Raw genomic sequence first — 17,621 nt, 5'->3', positions numbered from 1 at the left:
TCCAGACTGTCCAGTTTCAGGGTTTTAGCCAGATTCTTTCTTAGCATAAACAATTGTCTCAAGCCAGAGGCAGCTTTTATCTTTCTAACCTGGAAAAAGGTAATTGGAACGTTAGCTGTAGTGTTACTCCTACCCCTGCACAGCACAGTAGAGATGTTCCTCTTAACCCGCTTTTGCTTTGTGTATCGCTTCTGGGAAACTTTCTAATGCTTCTAGCTGGGCCCTGTAGTGGGTCCCTCTTGCACATTGGGTAGTGTAATTTTGACAAAAACTGTAAACAAACTCTTATTACTGGTATGTTTTTAGCAAAAATTTAGGAAGACTCTCCATTCTATCAGTTTACGTTAAAGTAGAACATGGTGTATGATGATATAAAAGACAAAATGAAGCAGTGGACAATATTTCAAAATAATTCTATTTAATTTTTTGGTCCTTATGCTTTGTGCCAGTAATGCAGATTCAGCTAAGAAGAAGTATAGGACAGACTCCCAGTCGTTTGAGAGAAACCACTTTTGTTTTCTTTGTTAATCTAGTATTTAAAATTTCCCACTAATGGAGGGATCAATTATCATCTTATTTATTCAGAGAATAAACAACACCACAAGTAGTGATTTAAGTAGACTATCTCATTCTTCTTCATATTCAGACAAAAGAATATAGGTGTGACACCACCTGACCATGACAACTGCATATCTCATTAGCGTGAATCTGTCTAGTAATGGCTTTTTGTGGTCTGTAGTTTTGTACCACAGACAGGTTGGTTCCTGGGCCAAGAGAGTGTGTTTTTTTTTTTTTTTTTTTTTTTTTTTTTTTAAATCTAAAAAGGGAAGTTTGAGTGTCTCTTACTGCCAGCATTCCAGTCTGCACACTGGCATCTGTAATTCTTAAATTTGTGTCTTGTTTTAAATAGAGAGGAAATACTGGGTCAGTGAGTGTCACTACGTTTTCCAGGTCATTTGTTTGGAGAATATATATATTGTTTAACCAACTTTTGCCAGAAAGGGGAGGCTACTTCGATATACTTCTAAGGCAGCGGTTTCTAAACTTTTTCTTTTGAACTGAGCGCCTCCTCCCCCCCCCCCCCCCTTGAGTTGTAATTCTCTGTTCACACACTTCGGCTCCAACCCATACAAAAACAGACATGCACAATATGCTTTCAGTGAGCTTAACTCTTTGTATTAAGTTCAGCTGTTTTAGCTTCTGCCTTTTTGGTTTGGAACAATATCTTTTGGCAATAAGTACTTATCCATTTTCACCTCGTAATACAGTAAAAGCTTTATCCAGCATGTGTGGGTTAAGGGGGGGGTGCTGGTTATCTAAAAATTTCTGTTGTCTGAGAGTTATACCTATCAAGGAAGACAGGAGTGCAGCGTGGCCATCTGTGCCGGGAAGAGCCCAGCACTGCCCCGCACAGACCCCTTTCCCTTCCCCTGCAGACTTTTCCACCTGGAGGAGGGGTGCATGCATGTGCTCAGCCCACCCAAAGTATTTTTCTCCCTCTGCCTATGTGGATATCAACTAGAAGGGCTTCCAGCAGCTCCTCTATTGGCAGCATCGCTAACTAATGTAAACAACAGAAATACTTGATGCGTATGTCGGATAGACTCAGCAAAGATTCTGGTTGCTAAAGTGAGGATTTCTATTGGGAGATATTGGAAATTCTGGTTAATAGACTTAATAAAATACCAGTTAACACAGCTTTTTACTATAGTATGAAAAATAGCGAACTTACCAGCAGCTTCTGGCCAGAAAGTATAACTAATTATAATTATCCATTAACATTACCAGTTACACTAGCCAAAAGAAGAGGTGATAGCCGATAATGTAAACTTCCCGTGTTTTGGTGCCGATCCGACATGCAACTGATATATTAGTGCACCTCTAATTGCTGGCTTAATTTAAATATATTGTAGCACCTGTGAAATCAGTTGCAAAAGGTTCACATGTACTATTTATTTCACTGTGTGAAGTCAAATTTTACATTCTTGTTATAATAATAATAATTTAAAAAGTAAAAAATATGCCTTATGCATGGCACCCCCCACCGGTCCCAGGGCACGCCCTAGTTTGAAAAGTGGTGTTCTAAGGATATTTTGTGCAAGATCTAATTTTATCCAATAGTTTAGAGTTTTTAATTGAGCTAAGGTGCTCACATTTCATCAGTCTGGTTTCAGAATGCATGAGCTTCTTCTTCCTCTCTCCCCTTCCCTTTCCTCCCCCAGTTGTAGAATTGGGTAGAGATAAAATCCTCCTTTAAAGTAATTAGAAATGTTCTTTCTCCATTTTTGGGTGTACCAGAGTTCTGCTGTGTGCAATAAAATGGGCTCTACCGTAAATTTCTACACCTTTAGTGTAGAACTACTCTTTTTATGCATCCATAATGCAAAAAGCTCTGCCCAAGGATTATTTTGCTCTAGTGTTTACATTTTCAGTGTGCTTATTCTAGCTCAGATTTTTGTTAAAAGGTGATATCTTTATCCCAACTACATAGCTGGTCCAATAAAAAGTCAGGAATTCTTTCTCAGGTCACCTTCAGGTTTTTTCCCCTCTGTGAGAACTAAACCTGTTTCCTCCAAACCTTAGATATAGCTATGTTGATTTTTTTTCCTCTAAGCTATTTGAGGTGCAGTACTGCTGAAGGGCATGTAATGACCTTTGGAGGCCTGTTTGGGATTCCGATATTATTAATGCATCATCTACCTAAAGCAAGACAGGGATAAGGTCGCTCAATATCATGGGTGTGTAGAATTGATTTGTTTTGTGCGTGTGTTTTAAAGATCATTCTAGAATAAATTAAAAGTTAGTGAAAGAAGCAGACATCCTTTTCATACCCCTGTCTTAAGTGGGGAAAGAAACTATTGGCACTGCCAATCCTGTAATGCATCCTAGATGCTGTATTTGAATAATAAGTAACGATTAATTACGAGAACTTTTATCCATTGATGTTGTTGCAAGTGTTCTTCCATAATTTTAATCAGTCTGTGGAGTCAAAATCTCCTTTTAGATCTATGAAGCCTATGTACATGGACACATGCACATGATTTTTCTCTCTTTTGTATTTAGATGCTAAATAGTTCAATGTCAAGCAATGGTCCATGGGGAATACTTTTAATTCCGGGGGCAGGAAAAAGTGGAGGGACAAATGGTAATCTGATTATATCAAAAGTTGTTGCTTTTCTTCCTTTTTAGAGACAACATATGCAATATTTAATAGCTTTTAAAAAAATTTAATATATATTGTATGTCATTTTCAGAAGTTAGAGGGTCCCTTTCAAGGGTTCTTAGCTTGGAGGAAAAAGGAGAAAATTGGGTTGCAAGGCATCAAAATAGTTGCTGACTTTTAGAGTTTGGTTACCTAACCCTGAAGTCTAGACTATAAATCTTCAGTCTTTGTATTTATAATCACTCTGCTGGAATTAAAATAATGACTTGATTTTGGCTTAAATTAGTATTAGCTTGGCACCTTGACACCAAAGGCGAAACAGTAAGTCTGAAACTGGTGGAAGTAGCTGAAATAAAATTTCTGCTCTAGTCTCTCAGGCCATTGTAGAGAGCAAAATATAATGGTCATCCAAGATGTTAACAGTAACAACACTAAATATTTAGTTAATGCCTTAGATTAGAGGAAATCTTCTAAGATTCCCTCTTTTTAAGAATTTATTGCTCTCAAACAGAATTAAAAAAAAATGTGAATAACTTGGCCATCACTACTGCAGATAACCGTCACTTGGATTTTTAACTTGTGGATTAGCTGTACTATCTTTGTGCTTCTTAAAGCAAGGAGAAACTAATTGTAGTGGAGAAAAGCATGGGAAATTACATGTATTTGTGTTTTATCAAGATGCAACTCCTCCTTGGCTTAAAATACAGAGTGTAAAGTACATGGTATGCCAGGTACAAATTTCTAAACAGTTCTCTTAACTACAGTCAGCAGTTGTGACTTTACAAAGCATTGTCACATGGTCAAACAATCCAATTTTATTTGTAGTCCTTGAATTGAGCTTTGCATTAATGTCTTTGGATATTAATAGAGCATTGTTAACAAGAGATCAGAGTCTTGTAAAACAATACTTTTGTTTTGAAAGGATAGTCTGGTACTGGGAGCTCTGTAAATAATAAGAGCAGTTTGCCAGCAGCATGGTTAGGAAGCAGTTGTGGCCTTTGAATGATGTAAGTGGCCACTGGATTTGTCTGTGGTGGTTTTGTATATATGTGGTTTTGGTTTTATGCTTTAACTTTTTTCCTGTCAAATTCTGTCAGTGCCTTTAGGAGACCTGTACTTCTTGCTAGAACTTCAGATAATTCCAAAACTTCGACTCCTTATTTTTTCCCTGTCCAACCTCTGGTTGATGTCTATTCTAGCTGCTGCTGCCACTTTCTTCTCGTGTCCTTATCATAAACTAGATGTTTTTTTCAGAATAGCACAAAAGTGATGGCTCTTTCTATTGCTGTAGCAAGGTCCTTCTTTGTACAGATCTCACCCAGGAGTTGGCAAATGCTCAGGTGCTACATGGTCTACACTTCACTGCATTCACTTGTATTCATGTCATAAACATGATCAAATGGGGCTACTTTATTTTTTGATTTTCCAGTTTGCGTGTGCAGGTGGTTCAAGCATTGCTACACTGACCAGTCTGTATCAACCTCTATGGGAAAGTCCCCCTCGGGTTCCAGGTCCTGTTTGGGGCATCTAACTGTGCATAATCTTTCCTCCCATAACCTCAGTCGCGCCCTGTCAGCCATCATATCCAAGGGTGCAACACTGGTCACAAAACTCTGTTGTACTTCAAGCTGTTTGGGTACTTTTGTGTGACCTTAGAGTGGATGCCTGGGGTCTTCCATTTGTTGTTACCTTTCTTTTTGGCTCCACTTAGCTGTTTTAAACAAATGAACCTAGCATTCAGAGCTACTTAGGCATTTTTTTTTTTAGAACTTTTGGAAGCAGGTTATCTATCCTTCCACTTAAATGACTGGTACTGTGGGACTGCTTTAGAAACCTAGTAGAACTTTCTAAACTTTCTGCAGTTGCTAATAATTTGTTTTAAACTTCCAATTTCAGAAATCTGGACTTTTAAAAAAAGTCTTCAAGAATACTGCTATTATGTGTAATCCTGAATTTAAATGTTATAATTTTTTATCTTTATAATATGCATTAGTGTAGCTGTTTTTAGTTTGGTACTCCATAAGAACTCATGCTAGTATTCCCATTTTGAAGTTACCTGAAGATTCAGGCAGGTCACATTTTGGACACTCTTGTCCCCTTTTTAGAAAAAAGTCTGCAGTCTTTTGGTGCATCTCCATGTGTTATTAATGCACCTGAATTTGCTGTGTATTAAAACATGCTGAGGCATACATCTGAACATGTGCCCATTGGAGCAGATTTCCAGGGCTACTCCTGCGCTGCCCCCTTGCAGCAGCCCAGAGGAACTCCAGGATCTTCTGGGTACTATCCCTGGGCTGGCAGGGAGCATGGGGGTCAGGCCTGGTCTCCACAGGATGGGGGGAGCTGTCCTGGGGGTGGGAGCTGGCCGATCAGGGTTGGCCCCTGGAGCTGGGACAGCTTCCCCCATCTGCGGAGGTCATAGCTTAAGCTGACAGCAGTTGTGGCCCCCTGCTGCCTGGGCTGACCCAGAGCAAATTGCTCCTGGTTAGGGTCTATGTGTGCACTTCAGCACATTATGCCATTAATGTACCATTTTTCTGGTACCTGTATGTACTGGTACTAGCAAATGGTGCATTAGACTAATGTGCAGTAATTGATGCACATATGTAAATGGTGATGCTTTAATGCACATTAGTCTAATGCTCAGTAAAACGTCTCGTGTAGATGCACCCTAAGAATGACGGTGCTTTAAAAACAAAAAAACTAAAACAAATGTTCAAGCAGTTTGTTCACGTAGACTGTAGCGCCATTTGTGTTTTGCTTTTTTGTGGAGATGCTAACTTCCAACTGCCCATCCTAAATCCATAAAATTTGCCAGATGTGGCCCTGTTTTTTGCTACTCCTATGGCTGGTCACCCCATTTTAGGTCTTCCAGTCATGTGTTCAGATGCATGTGTCTGCATGACTTTAGAAACTGTAGTCCAGAGGCAACAGTGTAGCTTTTATTTGCCCTTGGGATCTGTTGGATCTGGTGCAGTTATAGCAGTATCAAAGATCTGAGTGTTGGTCAGAACTCTTCATGGAATCCAGCAGGAATCCACTTTTTTCCTCTGGAGTAGTTGTGGGAGGGGAAAGTAGCTCTAGAGTAGCCCTATTATATATCACATTCAACTGTCTGAAAGCATCTTCCTTGTTACTTTAGAACCTTATTCTTACTGAAAATTAGGTAGGCGGATTGACAGTTAACCAATGTTTTAAATGAATTCCAGCCATTATTCATAATACAGTAGTGTGGCATCAAAGCAGGATTAACTAGGATATAACATTGTGCTCCCATTGACTTGGCTTATGCAAGTGTGCTTTGGTTCCTGTATCTCACATCTTGCTTGAAATAGTGGCAATAATCCTTTTTTCTCTCTCTCTTTTTCAGGGCCTATGCAAGAGCAGACTGCAGCCAGCTCCCCATCCTCATCCTCAGTGTAATAGCCGTTGGTTGCACATACTTTTTCATCCAAGGAAACAATCTAACCACAGCATTGTAGACGGAGCAGTTGGAACACAGGCCAGGCTCTAATGGAGAGAGTGTTTCTCTCAGCGTGGCCTGTGCTCTGTTTGTGGCCTGTGCTCTGTTTGCATTGGATGAAAGAGTATGTGCAACCAATGGCTATTTCACTGAGGATGGGGAGCTGGATGCTGCCTGCAGTGTATGTGTATGTGCATGTATAATCCATTTATTTCAGTGTTGGAATTGTCAAGCTGCATATTTCTCTTCCTAGCTTCCATCCTAGAGGGCTAGAAGGGGTAGTGACATACAGTACTGCCTTGTCATGGAAATTTTATTAAGTTTATTAATTATACTCTTTCTAATTTGGTTTCATAGCTAGAATAGAAATATTTTAAAACTGTTTGAGCATTTCTAGTAGCTCTGTCACTAAATGCAAAGTTTAAGCTTGTTTAAGTTAGTGCGCAAAGGCAAATGTAGCTGCTCTAATTCAGTTACTATATATAGTCCACAGAGGCACCTATTATGATTGGTCTAAATGATACCCTGAATGCAATTATTCTCCTTCTGAGTTTCCATAGGCAGCCAGTATGACAGGTCATTTCAAACATGAAGCTAGTGTATCCACTTTAGTATTAAAAAAAAGAAAAGAAAACTAACGCTTGAATAAATATGTTTTAGTATACCGACAAAGCAACACTTAACTAAATAGATGTGAAGCTTTTTGTGATGCATGTTTTAATACTTCATCCAGTCTTATTGCAGTGTCTTCTATTTTAAAGTGTCTTAAGTATAGAATGCAGTTGTTGTTTTAAGAACACCTTTTTGTGGGTAGAACTGTGTGGATGTGAAAGTGGTTGGCAGGGTTTTTCATATAAGGTTGTCTACCTTTGGCGAGCCACTTCAAGCTAATAAGAAAACTGGGTTTGTGTGTGTGTGTGGTTTGTTGTGGTTGTGTTTTTGTTTTTATTTTTATTTTAACAAAATGCACCTTTTAATGGTTTTTTTTTTTTTTTTGGAGGTGAAGAGTTAAGGATGTTTGTATAATTGTCTCTCAGCATATTTTCAGAGGCTTGTGTTTTTCTCACTTTAAGAATGTCAACTTTAACTGGTGTTTGATTTGTCAAAACAGCCAAAGAATGTTACTAGACTACAGGCAAGTAGTTTCATGGTTTGGCTCAACTAAAGTTTTGTGAAGTGTATTATAGTTATTCCTTCAAGTTATCAAACTGCTAGATCAGCACTACATTATTTGTATTATGAATAAAAGATGGGGGGTTTGTTCTGTATGGCTTGTCTTTCTACACTATGTAATGTTCTGTAGGAAAGTATGTTCAAGTACGTGGTTTACTTAAAGGTTATTGTTTGCTATCAGTGCAAGTGGGTGCCATTTTAATAATGCACAAACAAGAACAGAGACATTCTGAAAGTTTGTGGGTGCAAAAGAATTCCATTGTTGGGCTTCAAGTTTTGTCCTACCATTTTGACAGTGTGCCATTAGCTATAGAAAACCCAATATCTATGACTCTAAATGTGGAGGCGGGGAAATACTTTCCGCTTTCACTATGCAGTGTTAAAGGTTTGGAAACCATGTTTTTTGCATTGAGTTGCAGTACATAATAGGAAGTGCTTTGTGTATTACCTTGATTTGTACCCATGCATCCCAGTCGACTTAAAAAAACAAAACCGCAAACAAAAAACCTATTCCATCCCTGAGACCAGAAAACACTCACATGTGGAAAGGAAAGTGATTCTCCCCTGCCCCCCCTCCCCGCTTCCCCTTCCCTTCTACATATATAAATCCATACTCCTTTTACCTTGGGGAGGCCTATGGAGATCAGATCATAGGAAAATGGGTGATCCATTCCACTCATTTCCAGATCATGGGAAAATGGGTGTGGAAGGGACCACGTGAGGTGATCGGGTCCAACCTCCAGCTCAAAGTGGCATCATTCCCAACTAAACCATCACAGCTAACTCTCTCTCCTAGCCTGTGCTTGAAAGTTTCCAAGGATGGAGATTTTATAATTTCTCTTAGTAGCCTGTTCCAAAGCTTGACTATCCTCATAGTCTGAAAGGTATTTGAAGACTGTTATCAAATCCCCCTCTGTCTTTTCTCTTCTGTAGGTGAAATGAGACCTAGTTCTTTCAGCTTTTCCTTGTAAATCATATTTCTCAGGCCTCTTACTTTTGTTGCTCTCTGCTGGACTCTTTCCAATCTCTGCATCTTGCTAGAAGTTTGGGGCCCAAAACTGGACATGATGCTCTAGATGCGGCCTAACCAGTACTGAAGGGTGGAAGGATCACTTCACTTGACTTGCAAGTGACAGTTGTGATATTCTGGTAACACAATCCAGGATACTATTTTTTTTTTTTTTTTCCCCAAAAAGAGCATACTGGTTTATATTCAGCTAATGGTCCACTGTAACTTTCAAGTCCTTGTCTGCAGTCCATAGCTCCTCATTCCTCAATCTGTATTTGTGGATTCAGTTATTCTGTCCTGAGTTCAGGACTTTGCACTTGCCCTTATTGGATTTTGTCTGAACTTTTGAGTTCCTCCAATTTACCTAGGTCGTTTGGATCCTAAATCATTTAATAGCTCCACCCAACTTGATGTTATCCACAAATTTTAAATGTGCACTCAATCCCATAATCTAACTCTGTTAATGATGTTAAACAATCCTGGACCCAGGACATGTCCCTGGAAACCTCCTCCTAACTAGGCATCGAGCCCTTGCCTACTTGTTGAGCATAACACCACCAGTTGTATATCCACCTTGCAGTACTTTAATCTCTGCTTCGTTAGTTTATTAATGAGAATGTTTGTGGCAGATGGTGTCAAAAGCCTTACTAAAGTCAAGGTTTTCCTCCCATCCACAGAGCCTGTTACTTTTATCATAGAAGGAGATCAGGTTGGTCAGGCATGACTTGCTCATGGTGAATCCATGCTGGCTTTTCTTGATGACCTTGTTCTCTAGGTGCCTGGAAACAGATTCCTTGAGTACCTGCTCCATGATCTTTCCAGTTACTATGGTCAGACTGGTTTGTAATTCCCCAGAACCTCCTTCTTACCTTTCTTTGTCTGTATATGCCCTGTCTCGGTCATCCAGGATCTCATTTGACCTCTGTGGTCTCTCAGAGAAGAGACCTATCAAATTACCTCAGTCAGTTCCTTCAGCATCCTACAGTGCATCCCATCCAGCAGTGTCAGCTAGAAGGCATATAGCTTCTGTGAGCCTAATCTGTTCTTCTGCTGCTCTAAGGGCCTTGTTACACATTGTACTTTGAGCCACACACATGTTGTTTGGCTTAGTGCTACCTTGGAGTTTGGAGCAGTTGCACATCTAGTCTAGAAATCTTCTCTGACTGCCCAGCCCAACAGCTTTGACTTGCTGCTAGAGGCCTGGTGAGCAAGGAGGTCACTTCCAGCCCTACTTCTCTATGATTCTCTTGCTCACTGCAGCAGCAGCATTCTAGACTGCGGAGAGGGGAGGGAGGTGGCAGGGTCCCTTGAGGTAGAGGGACTCGGCAGGGGGAGGTCACTTCCTGCCCTGCTCCCAGCACCTAAGTACTTTGGGCTCGCTGTCGCACACACATCTGGGCATGTCTCCTGGCCACACTCAAGCTCTTCCTAGCTTCTGGGCAACTTCAGTCTGAGGGGGGTTCCCCTGCCTCCCTCAGCTCTGCTCCACATTCCCCCACCCCTCCTTGGTGTCCCTGGGCCAGCAGCATGCGGGGCGTGTGGACAGACACTTCTGGGTCTTGAGGTGGGGAGAGGCCCAGGCAGGGGTCCTGAAAAGCCAGTGTGGGGCCAGGGCTGGGGGTCTTGGCAGCTGGTGCAACCAACTTTTTTCCCTCTCCTCAGTTGGCTTCACCGTACAGCTGGGAGTGAAGTTCACCCATGTCCATGCAGGCAGAACCCTGTACCTGCAGCTCAGATCCAGCCACAGCTGCCCCTCCCCAGAACGGCAGCTTCTTTGGCAGCAGCCCCCTCCCTCCAGCAGTTGCCACCGCCAGCTCTCACCATGCATATGGAGCAGGGTGCTGCTAGAACCACAGGGCTGGAACAATCCCGGGGTTAAGAGCTCCAGGAACCACCCAAAATTACTGTGCAACAAGGCCCTAAGATGTTTGTTTTCTTCCCTATCTTTGCTGCCAATCATGTTAGTCATCTAGTAATTGACCTTTTTTGTGAAGACTGTAGTTTAAAGCAAACAAACAAAAAAGTATACTTCTGCCTTCTCTGTATCATCCATACCTAAATTGCTTTATCCTTTAGTAAGGGGCCTATATTTTCTTTTGCTCCTGGTGTATAGAATCTCTCTTGATTACCTTTCTGCATCCCTTGTCAGTTGCATCTCAAACCATTTCTTGGTCGTCTTTTTTTTTCCTCCTCGTATGCCTGTACAATACTCTTGTATACTATTTCCTGGTAATATCACCAGGTTTCCACTTCTTACAGGATTCCTTCTTCAGTTTCAACTCCGTTGAAGAGATCATTGTCTAGCAGGCCAACCTCCTGTTGCCCTTCCCATTCTTCTGTTATATCTGGATAGCTTGCTTCTGGGCCCTTATATAGCCTCCCTAACGTACAGCTCTTGAACAAGTTACCTTTCAACTTCACATTCTTAACCAGTTCCTCTCTGTTTTGTGAACAGTGAGTTGAGAAGAGTCTCTCCAGCAAGACTTTCTACCTCCTGTATCAGAAACCCCCAACACACTGCAAGGACTTGCTAGAGTGCCTGTGTATTGCTGTGTTTGCTTCCCAGCAGATGTCAGAGTAATTGAAGTTCTCCATGAGAACCAGGTCCTGTTTAAATTCTTTGGCTAGTAGAATTTACCAAAAAGATGAGAACAGGTAGGATCATTACCATATGCTAACTCTTGAATAATAGGGGCACAAGGTATTTTTTAAATGTTTAATCTATTGTACACATTCTCAACATCTAGGAATTGTGGTTTAAAACCGAGTACTTTGGATCAATTTTAAAACCATGTTTTGAAAAGTAATAATAGCTGGTCCACTGTACTCCTTCATATACTTTTCTTGAACACTGGCATGCTTTTAAGAAGATACTAAATTACTTTATACCTTCCTTTTCTTCTCTTCTCCCTGCTCCCCATATCATGTTTTCTCCCTTCTGCCCAGGATTTCTCCAAAGAACAGTTTTATTTTTTCTAGTAAGAAACATGACACGGTCTTTTGTAGTAGCAAATGCTGTTATCAAATGTTGGTAACCCTGGTTTGGCCAAACCCTTAAAAATCACTTGGATTATAAAAAAGGATCTGTGTTTTTAATAATATTGTTGGATTTTAAAATTCAAATTAGTCACAAGTATAATTTGGTGCTTTTTCTATAGTAAGCAAAGTGTAGCACAACGGGTAATAAATCATTGGGTAATCTGTATTTCGAACCAGAGATGGGGAAGAGTTCACTTTCATTTACTTATGTATAAACAAATATTTTCATGAAAATCGGTAAGGCATAAGTGACTTCTGAATTTTTCCATTTAAGAGGGTATTAATAACACTGTCACTTGTCTTGCAAGTGACTAGCAGTCTAGACTCTAGCCAGTGTGGAGTACAAAGGAGGTCAGTAGAACAGGTGGAATAATTTTTGCATAGAAAATCTGGAGAGAATGTAAAATAGGACAGATGGTATCCAGGTCTTGTCTGTTACAGGACACTTTTTTTCCCCATGCTGAAACAGCATAATTGGTGGTGGTGGAGGGAATGAGTACATTATATCAAATAATTCCTTGCTGAGTTTGCATTCTTGAGTGACTGTTTTTTAAAGCTGTAATACAAATAGAAAGTAATCCCATTTTTCCATGTAGAGCCTAAGGCATCAAGAACCAATTTCCTACTTATTAATAAGAATATTCTAATCTTACAGTTGGTTTGTTGTGCATTTTAATGAAAGAGCTTGTATTGGCCCCTATTTAAAGGGGCCTTTACAGTAACTCAGGGGAAGCTGAAGATACACAAGCAACTGTCAAGGACATGACACAAAAGAACTAGGAGATTTGTCAGGTACACAATTAGTATGGCATGTTGGAAAAATTCATGATGAGGAGAATGTTAGGCTTCTCGAGTTCTGTAGCTCCTGTGTAGGAGGGGGAATCGTGCTTTCGATTTTACCCAGGGAAATGCTCATAGCATATGGGCTAATTGCCTCTTAACTTATTGTTTTCTGTAAAAACTTAAAGCAGACATTATTCTTGTGTAGAATTATTTTAGACAAACCTGGATGTTTCACAGAACTGAAATGCACAGCGAGAGGCTTTTATGGTCCAGTGACAAGATCCCTTTTTCCCTAATCTCCTGAATCCTATTTTGTGGCTGCATCTACATGAGTGGCAGACTGCACAGTTGTTAATGCACAGTCATTTAGTACTTGCTTAACGAAGTATTAAAAGACTGTGCAGTAACTGGGGTTTCCTGCTATCCTGCTCAGTTTCTCATGCTGTAATTTAAGGTATTACTGGGTAGCTTTTTGTCCTTTTCCCCTGTGGCAGTAGAGGACAGTCTGTTCCTCTTCTCTTCTTATTTATAATCATCCTTCATGTCTCTGAAGATTAATCGAAATTCCCTTCCAGTTTTCTTTTAACACCTCTGTTTTAGTTGCTCTCCACTGGGCACCTTTCTCTCCTGGCTTTTCTCCAATCTGTCCATATCTTTCTTGAAGTATGGCGCCCAAGACTGTACACAATACTTCAAGTGAGCTCTTGCCAGTGCTGACTAGCGTGCAATAATTGCTTCCTTTATTGGGAAAATGTCTACAGTGAAAGTGCCTGACTAAATCAGTGTTTTTCAACATCTTATCTTATTTTGTAAATGTGAAACCTTTAACCTTTTAATCATAAGATGCAGATTTTGATCAGTTTTATACTCAACACTTAAATACCATTTGTGTAAGTGGAATAGGATCTAGCTAGCCCATAAACCCCTATGTAAGGGTTTCAAATTTGTATGACGGTATTGAAGTAAAAAATATAAAATAGTCACTTAAATTGACTAGAAAACACCCTGCAGATGTAGCTGTGGAAACTTTCTTTTTGCAGTCACTTAGTCTAGTCTCTGTGATTACTTCGTGTTAATGGAACCTAGTAATGAACTTAATACAACTATTATTTGATGCAATCAGTATAGTATCAGATCTTGAAATCTTTATATTTACCCAAGCTTATGAAGAACTAAGGAGTTTTTTTTTAATTTTTATTTATTTCCCCTCCCTGCAGGAGCCTTTTGAAGATGGATATGCAAATGGTGAAGAAGGGACTCCTACAGGGGAAGCTGCTGCTGCTTATACTGCTGACAGTAAAGGGGTAGTCAAGTTTGGGTGGATAAAAGGTGTATTGGTAAGTGAAGATATAATTCCTGGTCTTTTAAATGTGATCAGTTTGTTTTTATATGGGCTGGCAGGTGAGTGACTTTCAGATTTCTTACTGAGAATAAGTCTCTTTCAGATGACTGACTGAATCAAGATAAGAAGGTAAGAATAAAAACAGCAGTGACATTGGAGGGAGGATATGATGGCTGTGCAGGGATGTATGTGTGCTTTGTTCTTTTCTTCCCTACCCTCTGCTGCCGCCACCCCCCCCCCCCCCCCCGAGTACTTTTGTGCTTTAAGTCTTAAATGGTTTACTGTTACTTTCCACACAGCCCCAGCCCTCCCCTGCTCTTGTGGCTTGCAACCTTTATTATCACCACACACATATACAGATATTCAGTTTCTCCTGGGAGAATCGCTGCTTTCACAGTAGAAAGTGAAAGGGTGCACGTGTTCAAGCTATTTTTCCTGGAACAGAAATGGCTGCTCTGACAGAAAAATAACTTGACAACCAGGTAGAAATCACCCTTGGGAAAATGTCTTGAAGGAGATTGGACATTTACATACTTTCCTCCAGCATAACTCCTGCTGGGAGCCAGGAGAATTGGAACAGGAGGGAAAGGCTCCCACATCATTCATGATAATGGGATATTCCTGGTCTGTAGAAGGTTGTTCCTGCCTGTCCCATGGACCAGGAGGTGAGAGCTTGTTCTAGGTGTGAGGTAGGGGTTTGCCCCACTGGTCCCTCTGCTTGGCTTTTGGGCACCAGCAACTGGGTGTAGGGAACAGCAGTACCTGCTAGCTGCTACTTCCCCTTGCACTCCTAGCCCCCACCCCTCCCCACACACCTCTGCCCAACATCACTCAGGTGAGTGGCAGGGTGGCAAATATTTTAAAAGCTGGTGGGGCTGGGAGCTGGGCTTGGGAAGGCTTTCCTTGAGCTCAGTTCCTGGCCCAGCCAGCTTCCCCTTGACACTCCATTCCCCCACCCAGTTAACTGGCTCTTAGATTGCTACCCCTACTGCTCAAGAGGGTTGTGTGGTGGGGTGGTAAGGGGAAGCAGGCAAAGGGGCAGTGCCATTCCTTGTGTTTTGGTTTCTGGCAACCAAGCAGAAGGAATAGTCTAGTTCGCACTAGGAACTCTGTGAGATGTGGGCAGGGGCTGCACTGCTTCTGGTGCCTGGCAGCTGGGCAGAATTAGCAGTGAAGCAAAGCCCTTGCCTGCTTCTCATACCAGTCTTGGGTATGTGAAGTAGGTGGAAGTTTTGCAGAAGGGCTCAGTCGGCTCTCCTTCAAGCACTAGGAGTATATGGAGGAAGCAGCACTATAAACCCCTTGCCTGCGTCTCACCCTGGAGCCCCTGGTGTGAGAAGTAGGCTGGAGTGTGCAGGGGTAGGGTGGGCATGGCTGGGCCGGACTGGAGCAGCCGAAACCAGAGGATTGGAGCAGCCTATGTTTTTTCCGGACTGGTCTAGGGAAGGTGCAAGGAGCCCTCTCCCAGAATCACTTCTAGCAGTGGAAACCTTTCCTGTGCTAGAAATGAATACTTTAATGTGGCCAGTGCCTTCTGTATATTTCCCTACTTGAAATTACATGTTGCTGGGGTACTCAATCTATCTCAGTTTAACTTAGAGTTGCACTTGCTTTATAAATATCCTATGCCTAAGTGGATGTTTTGGATTGAAACAGATGAAAATTAGTTTACCAAGGAAGCAACTAGTTCATTTAATACTAAAGTTTTTTTGTTCAAGTTAAAAATCTCCTCTTAGAATATGGGTCTTTTAATACACATTCAGAACTACACCTATCTTGACACTTTGTTTTTCTTTTTTCTTCATTCAAGGTTGCAGGTAGCCAAATATCCCACTTTTTGAGGGGGGAGAGAGAACCTTCATGGGCTATGTAGAAGCATTATCTGTTTTCCTGCTAATTTTAAACATTGAAAAATAGACGAACAGTCTTAACACAGGCATAAAGCTGACTTAGATTTTGATCTTGGCTTTAAATTCACAGTTGGTCTCCTTGACTTTGCAAATAACCCGGCCTTGGATGAAAAAAACATGTTGTATTTATGTAGATCTCAACACAATTTGATTGTTTATACCTCTGTATAGACACTCATCAGACGTGCACATCCTCTCAATCCAGAATTTGTAATTTAAAAGATTGCTGGAATAATCCCTTAATCTTAAATCATAAACCCTTAGGGCTGTTTCTCTTCATTTTTTTTTTTTTTTCTATTTAGGACATGATGCTTTGATGAATAGCAAATAGCTGAAGTACTAAGCTTTTCATCTGAGTTTCTGCTTTACATAGGTTTTGTAGAAGAGCTTGTAATGAGTGAGCTTTCTGAGTCTGCAGAACCAGACACTTTCTTGTTCTTAATTCTCCTAGGAGTTAGAAGCACTTCCCATCCCACCCAGCTTTTTGTATTAGGTATATGAATGCCAAAATAACAGTCTTATTTTTTTTAAGATCTGGTGCTTGTCTGTGGTTGTAGATTTACAAAACAAACTCAAAATTATTTTGTCAAGAAGTAAAAATAGAAGTCAACTTTTAGGACTTCCTGGTGACTGAAGTAGCCTAGCTGCAGAGACCTTTCCATGTTTGCCACAGTTGTATGAAAAGGCTGAATCTGTCCAGTGAACCACCAGAGTAGAAGGCACTGTCTAGTGCCGGGGGACCAGGTAATAGAGACCTTGTCAGAGCACCAGCACAATATTTTTATGTGTTTTGAAAGCTGGGATATTTCTCAGCTGAGAAAGTTGAGTGGTAATAGGCATGCTGCACAATGAAGAGAAAATGTTGATCCTTTTGACCAGTTAAGCATTTCTGCAGTTGGTTTACAACCGTAAACATCAGCGAGTCTCTGATTAGTGATGTAATGCAGTTGTCTGTACCAGAGAAAGGAAAAAGGTATTCCAGACAATTATTGTATCTAAAAATTAAGTGCATTAGTTACCATACTAACATTCTATTTTAAATATCTGTAAATCTTTAAAATCTTTTGTCATACTGCACAATGTCTTGCATTTTTCTAGGTACGATGCATGTTGAATATTTGGGGTGTGATGCTTTTCATCAGACTGTCATGGATTGTAGGACAGGCTGGGATAGGTATGTGTACAATTTTAAAACAATTCTAAGTATTATTTTGCTTGGCTAGCACAGTAGTCATGTCTGGGGATTTAATAACTTCTGAATCAGTTGTGAATCACTCGGTCTAGAACAAGCTGGAGAGGCTGAACAATACATGTATTTGATCTTTTGATCAAACAGATCAAGAAAACTTAATCTAATGGAAAAATCTTTTCACTTTATAATAGAAATATTCAGGTTATATATTCCTATTACATTTTTTTTTTTCAGAACATGTTCTATATTTAATCAGTACCTGCTTCTGAGGCCTAGATAGTGTGTTTATAACACTCTATAATTTTTAATTTTGCATTTAAAGGCTTAGCTCAGCATTGGAATAAAACAGGCTTCACACTGCAGGAGGCATTCATCCAAGGGATTCTAAGGAGAAGAGCTTTGTGACGTTTTTTAAAGGAGTAGTGTCCTCTTCCATTGTTTTTTGTGACCAAGAAATGTGTTAGTTGGGTTGGGGTGAATGGTAGTAGAGAAGGCTATGTGCATGCCTGTACAAGGCCTTTGTATAGTCTAGTACACAATAAATCTA

General features: G+C 40.5%; 1 protein-coding gene across 1 annotated transcript in view; it reads left to right on the top strand.

Moving 5' to 3' along the window:
- SLC12A2 (solute carrier family 12 member 2) overlaps nt 1-17,621 on the top strand; it is a 100,281-nt gene that overhangs the window by 15,571 nt on the left and 67,089 nt on the right. The window contains exons 2-3 of the mRNA XM_006271507.4: nt 13,848-13,967; nt 16,981-17,056. Coding sequence (XP_006271569.2) covers nt 13,848-13,967; nt 16,981-17,056 — 196 coding nt within the window. The remainder of the gene's footprint in view (nt 1-13,847; nt 13,968-16,980; nt 17,057-17,621) is intronic.

This window comes from Alligator mississippiensis, chromosome 3 (assembly GCF_030867095.1).
Source record: "Alligator mississippiensis isolate rAllMis1 chromosome 3, rAllMis1, whole genome shotgun sequence".
In the NCBI taxonomy this organism is placed as follows: Eukaryota; Metazoa; Chordata; order Crocodylia; family Alligatoridae; genus Alligator; species Alligator mississippiensis.
The sequence above is the reverse complement of the archived record's forward strand: the minus strand, read 5'-3'. Positions and strand labels throughout refer to the sequence as shown.